This window comes from Patagioenas fasciata, chromosome 18 (genome assembly GCF_037038585.1).
Source record: "Patagioenas fasciata isolate bPatFas1 chromosome 18, bPatFas1.hap1, whole genome shotgun sequence".
Classification (NCBI taxonomy): domain Eukaryota; kingdom Metazoa; phylum Chordata; class Aves; order Columbiformes; family Columbidae; genus Patagioenas; species Patagioenas fasciata.
In genome coordinates this window covers 7,697,454-7,715,637 of record NC_092537.1, presented here as the reverse complement: position 1 = coordinate 7,715,637, position 18,184 = coordinate 7,697,454, and the positions used below count along the sequence as shown (strand labels likewise).

The 18,184-nt window shown below is 55.4% G+C and overlaps 1 protein-coding gene, 1 long non-coding RNA gene and 1 other non-coding gene across 4 annotated transcripts; 2 read left to right on the top strand and 1 right to left on the bottom strand.

Moving 5' to 3' along the window:
* Window positions 1-3,611: 3,611 nt before the first annotated feature.
* LOC136109820 (uncharacterized) lies at window positions 3,612-7,092 on the top strand. Its single transcript, XR_010652544.2, has 6 exons — window positions 3,612-3,680; window positions 4,413-4,505; window positions 5,543-5,632; window positions 6,378-6,449; window positions 6,722-6,861; window positions 7,015-7,092. It is a non-coding gene; the product is annotated as an uncharacterized lncRNA (long non-coding RNA).
* Window positions 4,266-4,341, top strand: LOC136109827 (small nucleolar RNA R38). The gene has a single exon (XR_010652547.1). It is a non-coding gene; the product is annotated as a small nucleolar RNA R38 (small nucleolar RNA).
* Window positions 6,326-17,520, bottom strand: ST6GALNAC2 (ST6 N-acetylgalactosaminide alpha-2,6-sialyltransferase 2). Of its 2 annotated transcripts, XM_071816437.1 has the most exons (11): window positions 17,449-17,520; window positions 17,033-17,184; window positions 12,708-12,800; window positions 12,533-12,587; window positions 12,143-12,317; window positions 10,909-11,074; window positions 10,686-10,824; window positions 10,428-10,531; window positions 10,183-10,266; window positions 9,658-9,757; window positions 6,326-9,431 (listed from the first exon to the last, which is right to left on the bottom strand). In XM_071816437.1, the coding sequence occupies exons 2-11, from the start codon at window positions 17,155-17,157 to the stop codon at window positions 9,264-9,266; spliced, it is 1,209 nt and encodes a 402-aa protein (XP_071672538.1). In that variant the 5' UTR covers window positions 17,158-17,184; window positions 17,449-17,520; the 3' UTR covers window positions 6,326-9,263. The 2 variants fall into 2 exon arrangements, with proteins under 2 accessions (XP_071672538.1, XP_065708837.1); XM_065852765.2 differs by having other exon boundaries at window positions 17,033-17,512.
* Window positions 17,521-18,184: the final 664 nt, after the last annotated feature.

The window sequence follows — 18,184 nt, the reverse complement described above, 5'->3', positions numbered from 1 at the left end:
CTCCAGCCGTACCCCAGGGGACTGTTCTCTGTGCGCCACTGCGCACACAGCATCTGTAACAGAGACAAGCACCAGCCTCAGCATCTCCTCGTGCTCCCTGCTCTCAAGCCACACAGGGGGCTGGTGCCTGCGCTTCTTAATGTGTTCAAATACGCTGTTTTTATCCCGCAGCCATATGTCAAAGACGATAACCACAGCGGGGCGTCTCTGAATGAGATGCTTTGTTTCTCCAGGCTTGGTGGAACCCTGTCTGCAGGGTGGGACTGGGATGGGCAGAAGGAAAAAAGAACAAAACACAAGAGGAAATCAAATTGCTGTCAGTAAGTGTGGAGAGTTTCTCCCTGGAGGGACTTACAGGCAGCTGAGAGAGGAAACGGGTGGGAAACTGGGAGGAGACCTTGTCCTTGAGTTTAAGCGTGGGATCAAAGCTGAAGATGGAGAGGTTCTAGCACCGATTTCCATTCAGTTGTCTTTCTGCCTTTCCCTCTTGTCACATATTCTGCCCATTCTCCTGTTATCTGCTCTGGGGATAACCAAATACCCTACCAGCAGAGCTCACACTTCTTTATAGAGGGAAATGCTGTGGCTTTGCAGGACACACACTTGAGTGCCTTGAGAAAGCAGAAAGATGGAGGCTTAATGTAGCATACAGTTTGCTGGAGGATACAATTCCCCAAAGATCCTCTGCTGGGAAGTTGAGAGCAGCCCCAAAATGTTCACATGTAGATCTCCATGCCCTTTTAGTAGTTTTCCTTACCTGTTCAACACGAACAGAAGTCCTTTCAAAGACTGGAGCAAGAAAATACCATAACTTATGGAGATTGGCCACAGGAAATATATCAAAATTATGTGCAAATTGCCTTTGGGAGCAGCATTGCAGCTGCCTGAGGAGGGGGAATATGTCCAACCAAAACTGTTCAGAGCAGAATGTAGCTCCCTTCACAAGCCCAGGAAGGGTCAGAGACCCCGCAGAAGAGCCACCATGTTCTGCTGACCTCTGGGAGGCTTTGCTCGTATTGCAGCTCCCAGGCAAAGCTTGCACTGCGAAGATGTGTGGGACGTGGTCGCCCTCTAAAGGGAACAGATGAGAAAACTTAAGTACCACACAGGTGAAGTTGCAGAGATTTAGGAGAGTGGGCACAGGCAAGGCAATGACCAGCTTTTCATCCAGAGTGTTTGTTCTGCCTCTAAAACATGCTTGGAAACATTATCTGTGCACTGCAACCATGAATAATTACAGCCAATCTACTGTGCACTTTGCTCATGCTGTTCTCCTGAGCTTTTGAGTCAGCTCATTACTCCGTACCTGGCAGAGCTTAACCCACTTTACAGGCACAAGCAGACGGTTACTCTATGCTCCGAGCAGCTTCCACCCAAAAATCCAGAGGGTAGCAAATCCCTCAGCACATCCGAGTCTGTGTCTTCTCTCCTTCCAAGATCTGAACTCTGCACAAGGGAGGATTTTAGTTGTTTTGTTTTATTTTAAAACTTTGTGTCCCTTGAGGACTTAAAGGGTTAATTCTAGTTGCGGGGGGTTATGTATTTGCTTGTTCAAAAAGCTAAAATTGATCAGGCAGACTGCCAGCTGCATCTTCACAGAGCAAAGGCCACTGCAACGAAGGCTGCATTAATTACTGCTGTTCTGTACCGTCAACCATCTTCCCACCAGGCCAAACACCCCTGAACCAGGCTCCTGCGGGGTGGGAAGGTGCTGAGTCCCCATGTCCCTGCTGCCCTCAGGCTCCTGCTCAGCCTGCCAGGGCAGCGTGGAGCTTTCTGCAGCTGGCAGAGGGCACAGAGCACTGGGGAACACCTCAGAGGCAGCCACTTGTGTTGGAAGCAGCTTATTTTTAACAGCATGTTGGCAACTCTTTTAGACTTCTTGTACCACTGGAAAAAAAAGAAAGTGCCTCTTGCAGTCTGCTGACTTTTTAAGAGAGACTTTTAAGAAACAACACAGGCCATTCTGGAGGGCAAAGAACTCATCAGTTGAGTTAAATCTATGCTCTGGAGAAAAAAACAAAACAAAACACCCACAAACAAACTATATATCAGGCTCTAAAATAAGAACAAGCCAGGAGGATCCAGGTTCTAAAAATAACCATGAAGTCACACTGCCTTTCCCTGGAAACTCTACTGCCTTGCCCGGAGTGTGGTCTCCCAGCACAAAGCATTAGGGAATCGGGAGCAGACACGCCAAGCTCCAGGCAGCGCCTCCCTCCACCTCATGGGTCTTGGCTCTTCGGGACAAAAGGAGGTGGTGGTTTCACAGGCAGCCACGTTGGACAACAGATGGCAATGGCCATATATCACCCATGTAGGACACTGTCTCTTAGTATCACTGTGAGAATTGGGCAGCTTCCCTGGAGCACAGCCTGGATTTGCACAGCCCAAGGGACGGTGAACCTCCCCATTCACACATCACAGAGGTGACACTTGTTAAATACGAGGCTTTCAACTGTTCTCAGACTTCACTTCCAGACTCCGGTTTGTCTGCTTTTCATTTCCAGTCACTGGAGCTGTTCACAAGGGTGGACAAAGCTTTGGGGCAAGAAAGTAGATATTAGCTATTCCCATTTTTCCTCCCCTTGGTTCTATTTACACTCTTTTATGGTTCATAAGCTAAAGAGGATCCTATAGATTTCACACCAGTTTTTAACAGTGAAGAACAATCATAACAAATACTGGCAGCATCACATATTCAAAGCACAGCACATACATTTACTAACTAATCTCTGACTAATCCCCAGTCTCCAGCTAATTAGTCTTTTTGAAGTGGGCCCCTTCCTACATGAGCTAATGCTTGTTCAGCCTTTTGAAGCATTTAGCGTGCTAAGTACAATCATGCGCGTCTCCCTAGTAAAGAAAGCACATGAAGAATGAATAAACGTAATTAACAAGCAGCACGACGGTACAAAAGCTCCATGTATGGAGCCCAGGCCCAGCCCCAGCCCCAGGTGCCTGTATCGCAGGGGCTGACCCCATCTGCCTCCTTGGCTGCCCTGCATCGGGTGCTGAGCTCTCAGGAGAGGTAACGGCCACAGCAGTGGCCTCTGGAATCACAGACTCATTTTGTTTGGAAAAGACTCTCAAGATCATCGAGTACAACCATTAACCCACCCCTGGCACTGCCCATGTCCTGAGAACCTGTCCAACCCCTCCAGGGATGGTGACTCCAGCACTGCCCTGGGCAGCCTGTTCCAATGCCCCACAGCCCTTTGGGAAGAAATTGTTCCCCAGATCCAACCTCAGCCTCCCCTGGCGCAACGTGAGGCCGTTTCCTCTGCTCCTGGCGCTTGTTCCTGGGGAGCAGAGCCCGACCCCCCTGGCTCCAAGCTCCTTTCAGGCAGTTCAGAGATCAGAAGGTCTCCCCTCAGCTCCTGTTCTCCAGCTGAACCCCCAAGGTCCCTCAGCCGCTCCCAGCACACTGTGCTCCAGCCCCTGCCCCAGAGCCAGGCCTCACCGCAGAGGTAAATCACACACACTTAGTGCCGTACATTTTATTTGGCACCTCCGCCCTGGCAGACGCCGGATGGAGCGGAGGCGCCGGCCGCGCGCACAGGCCTGTCGGACTACACTTCCCATCGGCCCCGCGCCTCTCGCGAGGCCTGGCGGGCACGCGCAGCGCGCCCGGTCCCTCCCTCTTGGCGCTGGGGCAGCATGGCGGCCGGGTGGTGGCGGTGAGTAAGGTTCCGCACCATCAGCAGCCATCCGCGGGTAGGGCGCCCCCAGGGGCGCGGGGACAGCGGGAGGGAGAGCAGGAAACTCTTGCGCGCTGCCGCGGCTGCTTGTAGGGGTGCGGCGAGGCCTCGATGTCGGCCAGTGGGGACGGAACGGTGCCCGCCATGGCGGGTGGAGGAGGCAAGGCCGGGCTGCGCTGTGCCCCCCGGCTCTTGCCCTCCCGGGGCACCGCGGCCCTTCTCGGCTCGCAGATTTTTGACTGTGGTTGTGCTGATTCTCCCCCAGCAGCACCTGTGGGAGGGTATTGACTGCAACAGTACTGACTGGGGCCTGGCTTTGAGCACCCTGCAAGCAGCGAGGTCCAGCGGGCTGAACCCCGTTACCCATCACATCCAGCCTGGCACCCACACAGAGAGGGGGCAGCGAAGCGAGCGGTACCCACCCGGTGTCGGTACCCACCCGGTGTCGGTACCCACGCCGTGTCGGTACCCACCCCGGCGAGGAGCACAGTAACCACACCTCCAAGAACAGGCTTGAGATTTTGGGCCAGCCCTGTGTGTCCCAGGTGTTGGCTGCTCTGAAAGCTGAGCTAGTGATGATAAAAGTTATCCCTGTCTGAAATTAACCTTTCCTGTGTGGAAGCATGACTCTGAGGCTCAGCATTAAAGACACAAAAGTAAAGTAACAGTTTGTTACATGAACTAACTCTCTGTCCCCTTTCTCTCCTTCAGAGCATGGCGTCGAGCAAAGGTAAAAACACTCACCTGCCTGGCAAGCTGATTCCTTCACTGAACAGACAGTAAACCTGCACCAGCTGCATGATGGTGAGAAACATCAGCATCTGTCTTCTCATAGTCTAGCGTTCTCCTGTTGCTGGGCTGTAGAACTAAGATTTGTTCTGCTGTGTCAGATGATATCCTTCTATGTCCCTGGGAGTACTGGGAGGAGATATAAAAGGTTTGATTAATGTAATGAAGCTAATCAAGGCTGTAGCTTTGTTGTAGCTGCCACCTGAGTGTGCAGCCCTTTGCTGCCATGGAGCACAAGCTGAAAGGCAGCACAGAATGAATGGGAATTTTACTGTTGTTGGTGTCCAACAGAGCACCTGCTTGTCAGCGTGGTCAAAATGAGCAAGAGTAGAAGGGATTAGAAGTAGAAGGGATTGAGTGACAGCCCATTATGGAGACACTTGACACAGCTCATCTCATAACTGTGTTTGTCACAGAAATAGACGTAGTGAAAGAATAATTGGTCTGTGTGCCTTCCCAGAGGTGCACTGGGACAGTTTCAAACTTGCATCGGGTTGCTGGGGGTGAGGAGATGCAGCTCACATACAGTAAAGGGTCATCCTAGAAAGGACGCATCCCAAAGAATCCTTCCCTGGAAGGGATGTCTGTGGCTTAGATCTCCTTGAGTGCATTTCTCAAGACAAACCCACAGACAATTTACATCCCACATGAGTGCATTATTCTTGTGTGTAAGGAGGGAGCTGGATTAAGATGGTTTTGTATGATGAGGAGGAATATGTCTGCTTGAAACAGCTAAAATCAGTCTAAACCACCAAAGTGACAGAGCTGGTGGGTTTTTTTTCCTAAGCAAGGATTTAAACAGCATCCACCTCCCAAAGTTTATTGTCTCTGAGTGAGACAAGTCACTGGCAAACGTGCTTTGTCTCCAAGGCACAGGTTTCTGCTGTGCTAAATTTGTGAGACAAAAATTGCCTGCCTCTGAATGGAAAAATTCCTGTCTTTACTCCTTGCTCAGTGCTGTTTTTTTCAGAAGGGGTGGAGAAGGAATGAGTGGAGGACAAATTTTATTTAAAATACTGTTGCTAACAGTGTTCAATGCAACTTGTATTTAGGAGGAAATCATCCTGCAGAATCCTGGGGTTGTATCTTCTCCCAAAGATGGCTTTGGCAAGACGGCAGCTGCTAAGTTGGGCTGCAGACTGGTAAGAGAATACTTCAGGATTGCATACTACTCGTTCTGAGTTTATTAATTGTATGTCAGATCTCTAGACAGCATGACTCATCTGAGCAGAATACCCAGTCTTTGAACACGTACCAGGAAAAATCCTGGTCGTTGGGAAGAACACTGCTCATCGGCATGTCGGTGTCTGGGTGTTTTTGCTGGGTGTAATTTTGTAGAACTCACGGAGTTTATATAGCCAAGGGCAGGAGAAAAATATAGCCTGTGATGTGCTGTTATCCCTGTCTGACATCTCAGCTGTGAGGGAGAAACAACTGTCCACTGAGGCATTCCCTGAGCGGATCTCCTATCCCCTGCAAAGGCTCAGGTGACATGAGTGTCACCTGTAGGGCAAAAGCAGTGTGTGTCCCTTTCCTCCTGCCCCTGCCATGTGTGACTGCAGCACCAGCACAGTCCTGCATGCACAGGCTGCTCAGCAGCCAGCTCTCCACAGTCCAGACAGGGCAAGGCTCAGCCCAGGGCCTAGAAGTGCTGCGCGCTGTTGGCATGGCAGAGTTTTGATGTATGAAGAGCTTTTAAGTTGTTTGTCCAAACAGTGAGCCACAGCGGCAAGTTGAAGGGCAGATAAGAAACGCAGTTTTTGTCTCACCTGATGTACAGTCACTGAATACACACACTGGAATGGCACTTTGTCTCCAGGTAGCTGACAGCTGCATTCTACTAAATAATTTCACGCTTTATTTAACAGAATTTGTGTTTGTTTGCAGAAGATCTATAACATTCGCTGACAAGCTGAAGCGGAAGGCTTGACGACAGTGGATTTCCCTTAAGAAATCAAGGTTGGTGTGCAGAAGGGGAGGGAATGGTGCTACAAACCAGCAGCCAGGTTGGTTGCTCTGTCAATACAAAGTGTTCCAAGTAGGACCAGTCACCGGGTGCTTTTGGCTTCCAAGGGATAAGGGGGAAAAGATGAAAAGGCAGCCTGGTGATAAACAGGAAATGTAAAAGCTACTCAGTGCTTTGAGAACAGAGAGCAGCAGGAATAGTTTCAGAACCATTATGTTTTAGGAAAGTAGTTACAGCATTGCTTTATGGTGTCTCTCAACTCTAGAAGCAGCAGAAGGAAGATGGTTCTGGAGAGGCTCTTGCAAACAGCCACCGATGCATCATTCAAAACAGTGTAAAATGGCCTTATGTGCATAACCGCAGGCTCCTCCTCGGTGCTCAGGGGTTGCTGCAACTGCATCGTTGGTAAGTTCCCAGTAAAACCTGAGAGGATTTGGGTATTGGTGCAGTTGGCTTGGAAGGGGAGCAATTTTTGTCTCCCGAGACCTGTGCTCTTGATGAAATCAGGGACTTTCAGCTGACAGTTGCTTTGGTCTCACGTTGCTTTTTTTCCATTAGGACCTGATCTACAGTTGGCTGGAGGAGAAGGTGGTTCCCTGCTGTCTTCTGTTCCCAAATAAAATAAGCTATGGAAAATCTTGGGAATTGAATTTTTTTGTTTGTAAAGGTTATCTACTTGGAACAGAAATGGTTTTGAGGAGGTAGGAAGGATTTGGGGTTAAAACACTTTCTGAAATTTAAGCAGTTGTGAGCTTACCCTTCACAGCTACACCTGCTCCTCCCCGATAGCCAGAGACTCCAGTGTCTGCAGATGCTGGGAGCTGAAGAAAAGCAATTCACAGTAACAGTGTGACAAAACGACTTAGGCTCAGCTAGGACTGGTGACAGAAATGTTTTTTGTGGTCTGCTGAGAAGCTCAGGGAGAAGCAGCAAGATGTAGCCATCAGGTTCATTGTCTGGCAAAGCCCTTAGACTGGAGCGTGTTTAATTCCCGGGCTTGGCTACACCCTTGGCCAGAAAACCTCCCTTTTTGCAATGGGAAAGGAGGGCGTGTGCAGCAGTTCCTGATGTGTGCAAACAGCTCTGCCCAGAAGCTGGATGGGATTCCTGGCAGGATGCTGTGCTGGGAACGTGCTCCTTTGGAAAACCTGTTTTATGTGCCCTATGCATCAGGGTGCTGCCGATTGCCATGTTCAAGGTCACCTGCATGGGCTGTGCTGAGTCTTGGTGCTTTTTTCATCAGATGATGGCGAGGATCAGCCTTGTTTTATCATGAAAGAGGTTCTGCTGAGCGCCGGTGAATAAAAAAACAGGCCAAACAGGCTGCATTGGGACCATTGTCAGGTCACTCTGATACAACAAAAGGTTAGTCTGAGACCTGGGAACACAAGATGGGCTCCAAGTTAGAGATTACATCAGAAACAGGTTTATAGACTGATCTTCAGTAATACTCATTGGAGCTGGCTGAGAGAAGCCTGCAGGGAGCTCGTGGGTGTTTGGAGGCTCCCTGGCTCCCATCTCCAGAGGAAAAAGCCTGTGGGATGGCGCTGGACACCAGGATCTCCCCCACTTAACCCCCAACTGGGGCTGGTCCCCAGTACAAGGATCACTGGTACATGAGGCAGCTCCTCTGCTGCAGGAGGTAAGGGGGGTGCCTTACCCACACCCTGTTTGCCAAAACGCACAGGCATAGAAGAAAACAATCATTCAACATTTATGTAATTACACAAAGTGGGAAAGTGTCTCCGATTACACTGCTGTGCCCAGCCAACCCTCTGGCCACCAGCTGGAGCAGCCTCCCCCACAGGTCTTCCTCAGCATGGGATGACTGAATGGTTCCAGACCTTCATCACCTCCTTCAGGTTATTTTTAGGGGAGAAGAAAAAAAAAAAAATAGCAACCATGTAGACTCGCCCGACGGACTTGTAGGTTCCCTAACCCACCTAGTGTGGGACTGTTCTCAGAGCACTTAGAGGGCACCATGTGGTTCCCTGAGCAAGAAAAACCTGACAAACCCACAACCACCCACACTTGGCCGGAGACCAGCTCCGGGCTGCTCCACAGCCAGCCGCGTTCCTGGTGTCCCCTACTGCCACCCTGCTCTTGGCTGATGGCTTTTGAGACCCTTGTTTGAAAGCACCATGGCCTAGAGAAGGGAACAATGACAGGACGTGCTGTGCGTCTGTCACAGGAGAGGGCAGCCGAGCTGCTGTCATTCCCACTGATCACGGAGGCAAAAAGATCCTTCTGGAGAGTGGCACGTGTCACCACAGAGCTGGCTGGAGTTCAAGATTTCTGCAGTCTGGGAGGGAGGTGTTCTCCAACCACACCACCTCCCATTAGCTGGATGATCTTGTCTCCACTCCTCCCAGTCCAAGGATCTATCCTGCCTGTTGTGGTCCCACCACAGTGACGAGCATCTGAGCTGGAGTGCAACAGCAAGGCGAAGGGCATCCTCCAGCCACACTGTCTCCAGCATCCTGTTGCAGCATCACCCTGCACTTCAGCCATGTCCGTGGGGCTAGGAGGTCACAGCCACATGCCATGGTGCATCTTAGTACCCCAAAGGTGACATTCAATCACGTTGAACCGTGAAACAAGTTGCCAGAGCTCCTCAAGGAAATGCAGCATCTCCCTGCATCAGCTTCAGCTTGCCGCTCACCACCGCCGCTGGCTGCAGTGTGACCGGTCTGCACCTTGGGCTGGCCAGAGAGCTGGGGAGAGCCCTCGGGAGGGAGAAGGTGGCCTTCAGGAAAGAGAAAAGCCACGGGAGTCCTTGGACTTGCCCCGTGGGCCACCACCCAGCCTCACCGCTGGTAGAGGGTGATGATCCCTGCTCGGTGCAGGCTCCTCCACAGCGCTGCCTCCAGCATCATGTCATGGTTGGCGTAGAACACCAGTGGTTTCTTCTCTACCTCATAGTAATGGTCTGAGAACTGCTTGTAGTTGGCAGTGATGAACCCATAGGCACTGACCTGCGGGGAGGGAGGTGGGACAGAAGGACAAAGGATGGTGTTAAGGCTCAGCCTAAGGTGCTCCATGCACCACCACCCCGCTGGGGACAGGTGGTGGCAGATGTGGGGTGGCCACCAGGATACACTGGTCCCCACCAGGAGCCTTACAGCAGGTAGTCACAAGCTCCCAGCAGCCAAAGGGGGATCCCCTTGTCCCCCACGGAGAAGTGGCCCTGTGTCTTCTTACCTGGTCGCAGGTGTGAAGTGCAGTGAGAAGCATGAGGGCGCCAGTGCTGGGCATGTAGAGTGACCCGTACTGTGTCTTCAGCAGCTCTGAGCGCAGGAACCTGTGGGGGACACGCCAGGACAGGGGGGTCACGGCTGGCACAGCACCACGGCTGCGGGAGTCTCCCTGCCAGAGGGGATGTGAGCTGTGCTGCAGGGAATGGGAATCAAAGAACCATTTGGGTTGGAAAAGATCCTCAAGATCACTGAGTCCAACTGTTAACCCAACACTGGCACTAACCTATGTGCCTGAGAATCTCATCTCAGTGTCTGTTCAACCCTTCCAGGGATGGTGACAACACCACTGCCCTGGGCAGCCTTTTCCAATGCCCAACAACTGCTTTTGGGAAGAAATTGTTCCCCAGATCCAATATAAACCTTCCCTTGTGCAACTTAAGGCCATTTCCTCTCATCCTAATGTCAGGGGACAAATCTCTGCTTTATCTGCAGAGAGTTGGGCAGCAGCCACAGTCCTCCTCATCCTCACCTCGCTGTCAGGTACTGCAGGAAATCAGGATGCAACAGTTTGAACTTCTCTGCAGATGCCTCTGGTCCAAAATACTTCTGTGGCCTGTGGTGGGGTGAGGAGAAGGGCAGAATCTGTGTCATGGGGGTCTAGGGGCTACATGGGGTTTGTCCCACCAGGGACAGGTGTAGGGTGAGGGTGGGAAAATCCTGCTCCCTCCAGTGTGTCACCGAAGGTGCTTGGAAGGATCCTGGGGGGCTACTCACTTGTCCCCCTTGTCCGAGCCCTCGAGGACGGGGCTGCCCTGAATGGCTGACCTCAGCATCACGTAGTCACGGATGTCCGAGGGGATGAAGATGTACCTCAGGTCCTGCAGTGGGGACATAGAGCGGTGGGTTTGGGGCACTACCCATGACAGTGATGCAAGGGCTGAAGGCTCCTGAGATGGGGAGAAGGTCTGGGACACAAAGCCAGCTCAGGAGACAATTGGAGGTCACGCTCCTGACAAACCTTCAAGGTCTCACCTTGCCCTGGGGCACCTGGGTGAAGCCGTACTCCTCATAAGCGATGAGGGAGTTCTTCATGGTGTTCACCGTGAAGCCATAGAAGGAGATCTTGGTCCCGACGTCCTCCTCGAAGCCCTTGATCACAGCACCGTTGATCCTGCAGAAAAAGCACAGGATGCATGTCTGGGGCCGGTCACTCCACAGCACCCACATCCCCATCCTGCCCAGGACACATCCCCACCTGAAGACCAGGTCGTGGGCATCGATGGCCTTGCCCTGCCGTGAGCCGTTGAGGATGCCACCATTGCCCACCACGGCGCAGCGGACGCAGCCCCTGGGGAAGGTGTCCCTGTCGAAGAGGTGCCGGTTGGCGGAGGCGTTGAGGAGCCGGAGGGTGCTGCCCACCGCTGGAACGACCAGGATGCGGCCGGTCAGCAGAGAGAAGGCGCGTGTCAGCCCGTGTGAGTGTGCAACAGCACAGACATGCTTGTGCAAGAGCACGTCCACGAGCAGCGCACCAGAGCGCTCATGCCATCCCCATGCGGGAGAGGGGTCTGCAAGTGGGGTGGGGGAACACCAGCAAGACCCTCCTCTCCCAGGTTTGGCATCAACCCCCTTGCAGCCCCCCATGAGGGACAGGCTTTTTAGCAGGGCCTGTTGTGATAGGACATGGGGTGATGGTTTTAAACTAAAGGAGGGGAGATTCAGGCTGGACATGAGAAGAAATTTTTTACACTGAAGGTGATGAAACACTTGCTCAGGTTGGCCAGAGAAGTGGTGGATGAACCATCCCTGGAGACATCCCAGGCCAGGCTGGACGGGGCTCTGAGCAACCTGAGCTGGTGAAGATGTCCCTGCTCATGGCAGGGGTAGCACTGGATGAGCTTTGAAGGGCCCTTCAACCCAAACCCTTCTGTGATTCCCCCTCCAAACAGCAGCGGCCTGGGGCCGTGAAAGGCATGGGGACACAGCCGGACATCTCCAGTTCCGCGGATGCTCCTGCCCACGCTGGCCACATCCCCTCTTAACAATGTCTCTTTGCATCTGCTACCAGTTTGCTCCCCCCTGCCATCCCCAGCACTTCCCAGCCCAGGGATTGAAGCTGGCGGCTGCCGGGGGGGAGCAGAGAGTGGGTTTCGGGTGGCAAGGGAAACAATCTCCATCCCAACAATGGAGCGGGTTGTCTGAGCTCCTCTGGCCCCAGTTAATAATCATGCACACACTGGGGCTTTTATGCAGGGAAAATGTCACAAGATGCAGCAAGCGGCATTTGCAAAGCCATCCCCTCCACCCCGTGCCCTGAGAGGCAGAGCGGGGAGAGATCAAGGTCCCTAGCTCCTCTCCAGGGCTTCTCTGCCTGCCCATGTCCTCAGTCCCTTCTGCTGGGCTCCCTGGTCCCCTCGAGCTGCCCCGCACCCTCTTGTCACCCTGTTTTGCCCCATTTGCTGCCACCCCCATGCCAGCCGGGTCTGTACCTGTGTGGGACAAGCCCTGCCAGCCGTAGGGGACATGTCGTGTCTTCAGCCTCTCCCAGGTCTCCGGTGTGAAGTGCTGGTCCCACATCAGCACAGGGGTGTCGAAGCGGAAGACCTCCCCAAACTTGGGGTCTGCCTTAGCTCTGGCCATCACCGAGCGGAGGCACGTGCTGGGCTGCAGGGGGTGGAAGAGCTTGGTTCAGTTCCAACCACACCAGGGAGGTTCAGGGAGACCCACACTCATGAATGAGGTTGTTCCTCCACACACACACACAAAACCCTTCCCAGATGATGTTGTTCCTCCTCAGCTTCCCAATACAGATCCTGAACTGACCAAACCCAGTGAGGAGGTGGCACTGGGGACACCAACCACACTGCACTCATCATTACCTGCTTCCTGCTGGGCTTGGGCTCCTCCAGCTCAGCAGGCGGCTTGAAGGACTTGCTAGAAAGGAGAAAACACAGAGCAGAGTTAAAGATCCATCCCTTGGGCACCAGGGAGCCCTGCAGCAGGCAGGGGGTCCCAGCTCGTGCCGGAACCACCACACACACCTTCCCCCCTCACCTCTCTGAGCCACCCTCCGGGGTCCATCTGCGGCTGCTGACTTGGTGCGATGTCACCGGCGAAGCCAGGACCAGCGGCTCCGGCTGCAGCAGGCTGGGGGGAGAAGCCAATGGGGGCTCAGCCAGGGAGGTGACATGAAGTCACCCCCACCCCTGAGAGCCATGGGGCAGGACCACGTCACCTCCACCCAGCTCCCCTTGGCCACTGCCTGTGCCCACCCAACCCCATCTGTGGGTGGTTCTGCAAGCCAAGAGCCACAGGGCTGTAAAATACCAGGTTTATGCAGAAAACAGCCACTGTCTGCCAGTGGGTCCCACCTTCAGGACCTCCAGGTACCAAAGTCTGCACCCAGACCAGCCTGCAGCCTTAGGAGGACACCGCCAAGACCTTCCCAGCCCTTCCCACAATCCCACCCTTCCCAAGCCCAAGCAGGAGGAGGCGCAAGGGGCTGGGATGAGCCAGAACATGTTCAGTTGCAGCACTGGAGAAGCAATCACCAACTGGGATCTGGGGGCTCTCGGAGTGTACGAGACCCCCTTTTCCATGGGGCTGGCTGGGGCATGTCCCAATCCTCCCTTTAGTGCTGGGGATGGGGCATGGGGTCCCTCCTGAGCATCTTGGGGTGCCCTGAGCAGGCAGAGCAGACCTGACCTCCCAGGGGGACAGGGCTGGGGGCCGGGTCGCAGCCTGGCGAGCAGGAGGTGGGAGCCCACCGTCGGGGAACAGGCTCCCATTCATCCCGCACAGAAAGGCCCTTCAGATCCCCCCGGCACCACCGCCAGCCCAGCCGGCAGGTGCTCAGCCCGGAATGGGGGGGTTGTGGAGGAGACAAGGGCCCCTTGTTACAGGAGCTCGGCTCAGGAGCACGGAGACAGGTAGAGGCAGGTGTGGAGCGGAGCTCTGCCACCCCCCAGCGCAATACTGCCTGGCGTAGTGGGATTGAGTTTCTGCTGAGCCCGCCCTGCTGTCCCCTGCCATAGGAGACATGTCCCCTCGTGCCTCTGCCCAGTCCCACCACAGCCCAGACCGACACCAGCCGAACTGACAGCCCTGGCCAGGTGTGGATCCAGACCCCTGTGCCCCCAAAACCCTGCTCCATGCCACCACAGGGTATGGCATGATATGCGGGGACATCACCTGGGTGCTGGCACCGAGGGCTCGAGAATGTCCCCAGGTGTGGATGGGGACTCGGAGCCACATGAGCTTCAGTCCCAGCTCCCTCCTCACTCTGCCCCAGCTCTGCCAGCTCCAAGCAGGGGATCTGCTGCCCAGGAGCCACACAACCACCCTCTCCCAGCCTCGCTACCCTCCCAGCCCTTTCCTGTCAGGCTCACAAGCCCCAGCTGCACATCCTTGCCCCTCCAAGCTCTCCCACTCTCATTTCTTGGGACAGACCCTTCACTTCCCTGGCCCATCCCAGAGCCTGCAGGACAAGGCAGAGCCCTGGGCACTGGCATATGGAGGGGCCTGTGCTGCTTTCTGCTCAGCCAGGGATGCTGCAGGGTGCCTGGGGGGCTCAGCTGGAGGAGGTGGGTGCAGACAGTTCAGTGGGTTGGCTCCTGCTCCAGGAGCTGGGACCCACCTCCACCGATGGCCAGACACAGTGTGTGGCACTTGCTCCTCACCTCCTCCAGGACTTGTGCTGACCTGATGAAGCCAAACCCCTTGCCAGTGCCTCTCTGTGCTCACATGCCAGTTGTGAGTGCTGGGGAGGGTGTGGGGCAGCTGGGCTCCCCCTACCAGACAGCAGCTCAGCTGCACATCGGGGAGCCAAATGCTTTGACGTCATCTGCCAGGATGTGGCGAAGCACCTCGTGATGCTTGATTGACTCAGAAGATGACAACCCACCCCGGAATCAGCCGGTGCACAATGGGGCTCTGGGGAAGGAGTGGCCCGTGGCTGCCCGGGCACCAGCTGTGGCAACCGAGCCAGCCCAGCCTGGGTCAGCTCTCTCACTGCCGTGGCATTCACAAATATGACGTTGCTGGTCCATGGCCACCCCTCGTTTCCGGAAGATAACGTCGTGTACTAGTGTTGTGAGCACACAGTCCGGCCTTATCTTCAGCAAACAGCCTTGCAGAGACATTTGAACGGTCCGAAGCACCGGGTGAACCTGCTCTCAGAAGGCATTTCTCCATCCCATCACAAGGGGCCAAGGTCCGGAAAGCACCTTTCCATGGTGCAGACCCCAAGTGGCACAGCAAGGCTGGGCAGAGCTCTGTGCACATCCTGCCTGACCCGAGAATAAAGGCATGGACTTTGCAGCAGCTCACCATGGGGTTTCAGAGAGGTGGCCGGGCAGGAGTGGGACAGGGCCAAACCCCGGGGACTCCCAGGATCTGGGTCCCTGCAGGGACAGAGACATTTTGCTCATCTCCACAGGGGCCTCACCACTGCCACCAGCTTTGTGCTGACCTGGAGGGAGACCCAGCATTGCTGTGGGCATCTGGCCCTCAGGTGATTTGGTGCTGGTAGCAGCCAGCATTAATCACAGGATCAGATTCCTTCTAATCCACTTCATCCCTGGTGAGTCTGCATGGAGACACTGCTCACACAAGCCTCCCCACCGAAACCGATGCACGAGCACCCCTGATCGTCCCTTTCAGCTCCGACAGCAGGCAAAGTGAGAAGCACGTGCTCTGCGATGGCACATCAGCCGTGTGAAACAACAGCCATCCTGGTTGCACCTCTGGACTCAGCCCCGCATCCATCGGCAGCGCTGATCCCACCGGGCACGCAGCTCAGGCTGGACAAGCAGCATGTTTGTGAACTCAGGGAATCGGAGCAAACAGGACTCGCTCTGGTTTGGCTCTAGTTGTAGCAATTGGGTTCAAGCCAAGAGGAAATGTCAAGGAGAGCTCTGGAGTGCAGGTCAGCTCCCCGTTATCTCAACCCGGGCTCTGCTCTGGGGCTGGACAAGCAGTCCCAGGACAGTAAGCCAGGCTGGCTCTGCAGTGGGGGGATCTGGGGCAGGTCCAGGTGGTGGCTGAGTTCCCTGCCACCTGCCATTTGGTGGGGGGAGCCTGGATCCCTCCACACCCTGCTCCTAGGATGGGCCACAGACCTTGCAGCAGGACACAGCTGGTTTCCATCCCCAGCTCCAGCACAGTCCCTGGGCATGTCTTGCTGCCCTCATGGGCCTCAGTTTCCCCTCTCATAGACATCAAGCTCTTTGCAGGGAGCTGCTCCACATCCCAGACACCAGCTGGCCTGTGCAGTACAGGCTGACGCCAGCACCGCTGCTCCCCCAGCATGGCCAAGGGTGGGAACAGCCAACCTTTGCCCGGGCTGCTGGGGATACATCTGCTCTGTCAGCACGGCAGGAGAGATCTCTACCCTGGGCAGGGCAGGAGGGGGCAAGGGGAGTCCCTGGCTCCCAGCTGGGAAAGAGAGAGGATTTGGACCCCCAGGCAGCCCAGTCAGCTGCATCCCCAGCAACTCCCAGCGCAAATCTGGCTGCTCTCAGCTCACCCCATGCAGGACCAGCTCTGGTGCCCACAGCATCCTGCAGTCCCAGGCAGCAGCTGGGCTCTGTTGCACCGACAGCACCCAAGAGCACCCAGCGCAGAGGCAAGGGACGCCCATAGCACTCTCTGGGTATCACCTGCTGCTCGCGGGAGAGGGGAGTGGCTGGTTCTGCAGACCAAGTGCTGTGCAGGCTCCCGCACACCCTGCCTGCTCAGCCGCACTCCCTAGAACTCACCAGGGCTTCCTGGAGGGCCCCAGCACTCCCAGCCACCAGGCACAGGGAGATTGGGGAAGGGACATGGGGAGGGTCCAGGGAAGGCAGATGCAATCACAAAGGGAGAGCTGCAAATTGCTGGAGTTTGGGAATTGCTGCAGCCTCTGGGAGTTTGCAAGCAGGAGGGAACAGCCCCAGGGATCAGTGCGGGCTGCGGGGAGCAGTGTCCTGCCCCTGCAGTGGGAGAATCAGTGCAGGTCCATGCGGGCCAAGCCTTCCCCAGGACAATCAGCCGGCTCCCATCCTAAATCAGCCCAAAGGGGACACACGGGGCTGGCAGAGGGTCCGGCTGAAGGTTTGAGCGGGGGCTGAGCACCCTCAGCTGTCCCTGCACCCAGCGATAGTTTCTTTGCACTTTGAACACACACAGGGACCCCTGCACCCCCGCACGGCGCCGGGGTCCCGCTCCGGGCACAACCGGGATGGCAGGGGGCTGCAAGCACATTTCTCAAAACAGCCAACAACACAGCTGGGATAACCTGCACTAAGGGGTCCTCAGCGGCACCCCAATTCCCCCTCCCCACCCCAGTGCGCGGTACCTCATGCAGGATTTGCACACCTCTGCCCCCCCTCCCGCCGTACCTGGCTATGATCCTACGGCCCGTGGGCGACTCCACCGTCGCGTAGTAGTGCCCGTAGAGCAGCAGGGAGGATGTTAACCCGGCCAGCAGCAGGAGGCAGAGCCGCTTCCAGTGCGGAGACCCCATCCCGGGCAGGGCGGGAGCCAGCGCTGCCTGCACCGGGTACGAGACCGTCCCGCGCTGCCTGCACCGGGCACGCGGCCGCTCCTGCAGGGAACCCAGCGAACCCCCCGGCCGCTCCTGCAGGGAACCCCGCGAACCCCCCGGCCGCTCCTGCAGGGAACCCCGCGAACCCCCCGGCCGCTCCTGCAGGGAACCCCGCGAACCCCCCGGCCGCTCCTGCAGGGAACCCCGCGAACTCCCGGCCCCGCTCCGCTCGCAGCCCCGCGGTGCGGACGCCGCCGGGTCCCGCTGCACCTCGGAGCGCGCTGTATCTTCCTCCGGAGCGGCGGGAGGGTGTGAGCCGGGGGAGGAGGCACCGGGCTGACTGGTTCAGACTTGCCGAGAAAAAAAAAAGCGCACTTTTGAGCTGCCTTTCTTTCTTTTTTTTTTTTTTTTCTTTCTCTCCGAGCTGAGGATTAAACATTTACTCAGACCAGTAGTGAAATACGCTTTTTTTCAGTTTGTTGTTGTTTGTTTGGTTGGTTTTTTTGGCTACTTTTCATGCCACCTACCTACAGTTCACAAAACACGAGATTCCCCCTTCTTTTAACTTTCTTGTTCGGTTAAATGACGCGACCTCCTCATCGGCAGCTCCAACCCCACAGAGCCAGAGCCGGCTGTTGCTTGTTAAGTTTATCAGCTAAATCCCCCAGGTGAAGCCGAGCTCTGGCCATGGGGTGCCCGATAGCAGCCTCCCCGGCACGTCCCCCCACCCAGCCGCTCACCGGCAAACCCTCTGGTGCAAAAGGGGAGAAAAGGGGGGACACACACAGTTGGGGGGGTGCTGCCTCCCGTTCCCTACCCCGCTTTCTGCTTGAATTTATCACTCCCCCGCAACGTGGTTTTGCAGCAAACAACAAACTGTTTCAGGGCTTTGTGTCGACTCTGAGAAATACTTTGGGCTGGGGGAATGGAAAAACGGGTTTAGGGAGCTTGGGGGAAAATCTGGATGAAGAGTTTTGATATTTGCAGAAGCAAATGGCTTAGTTTC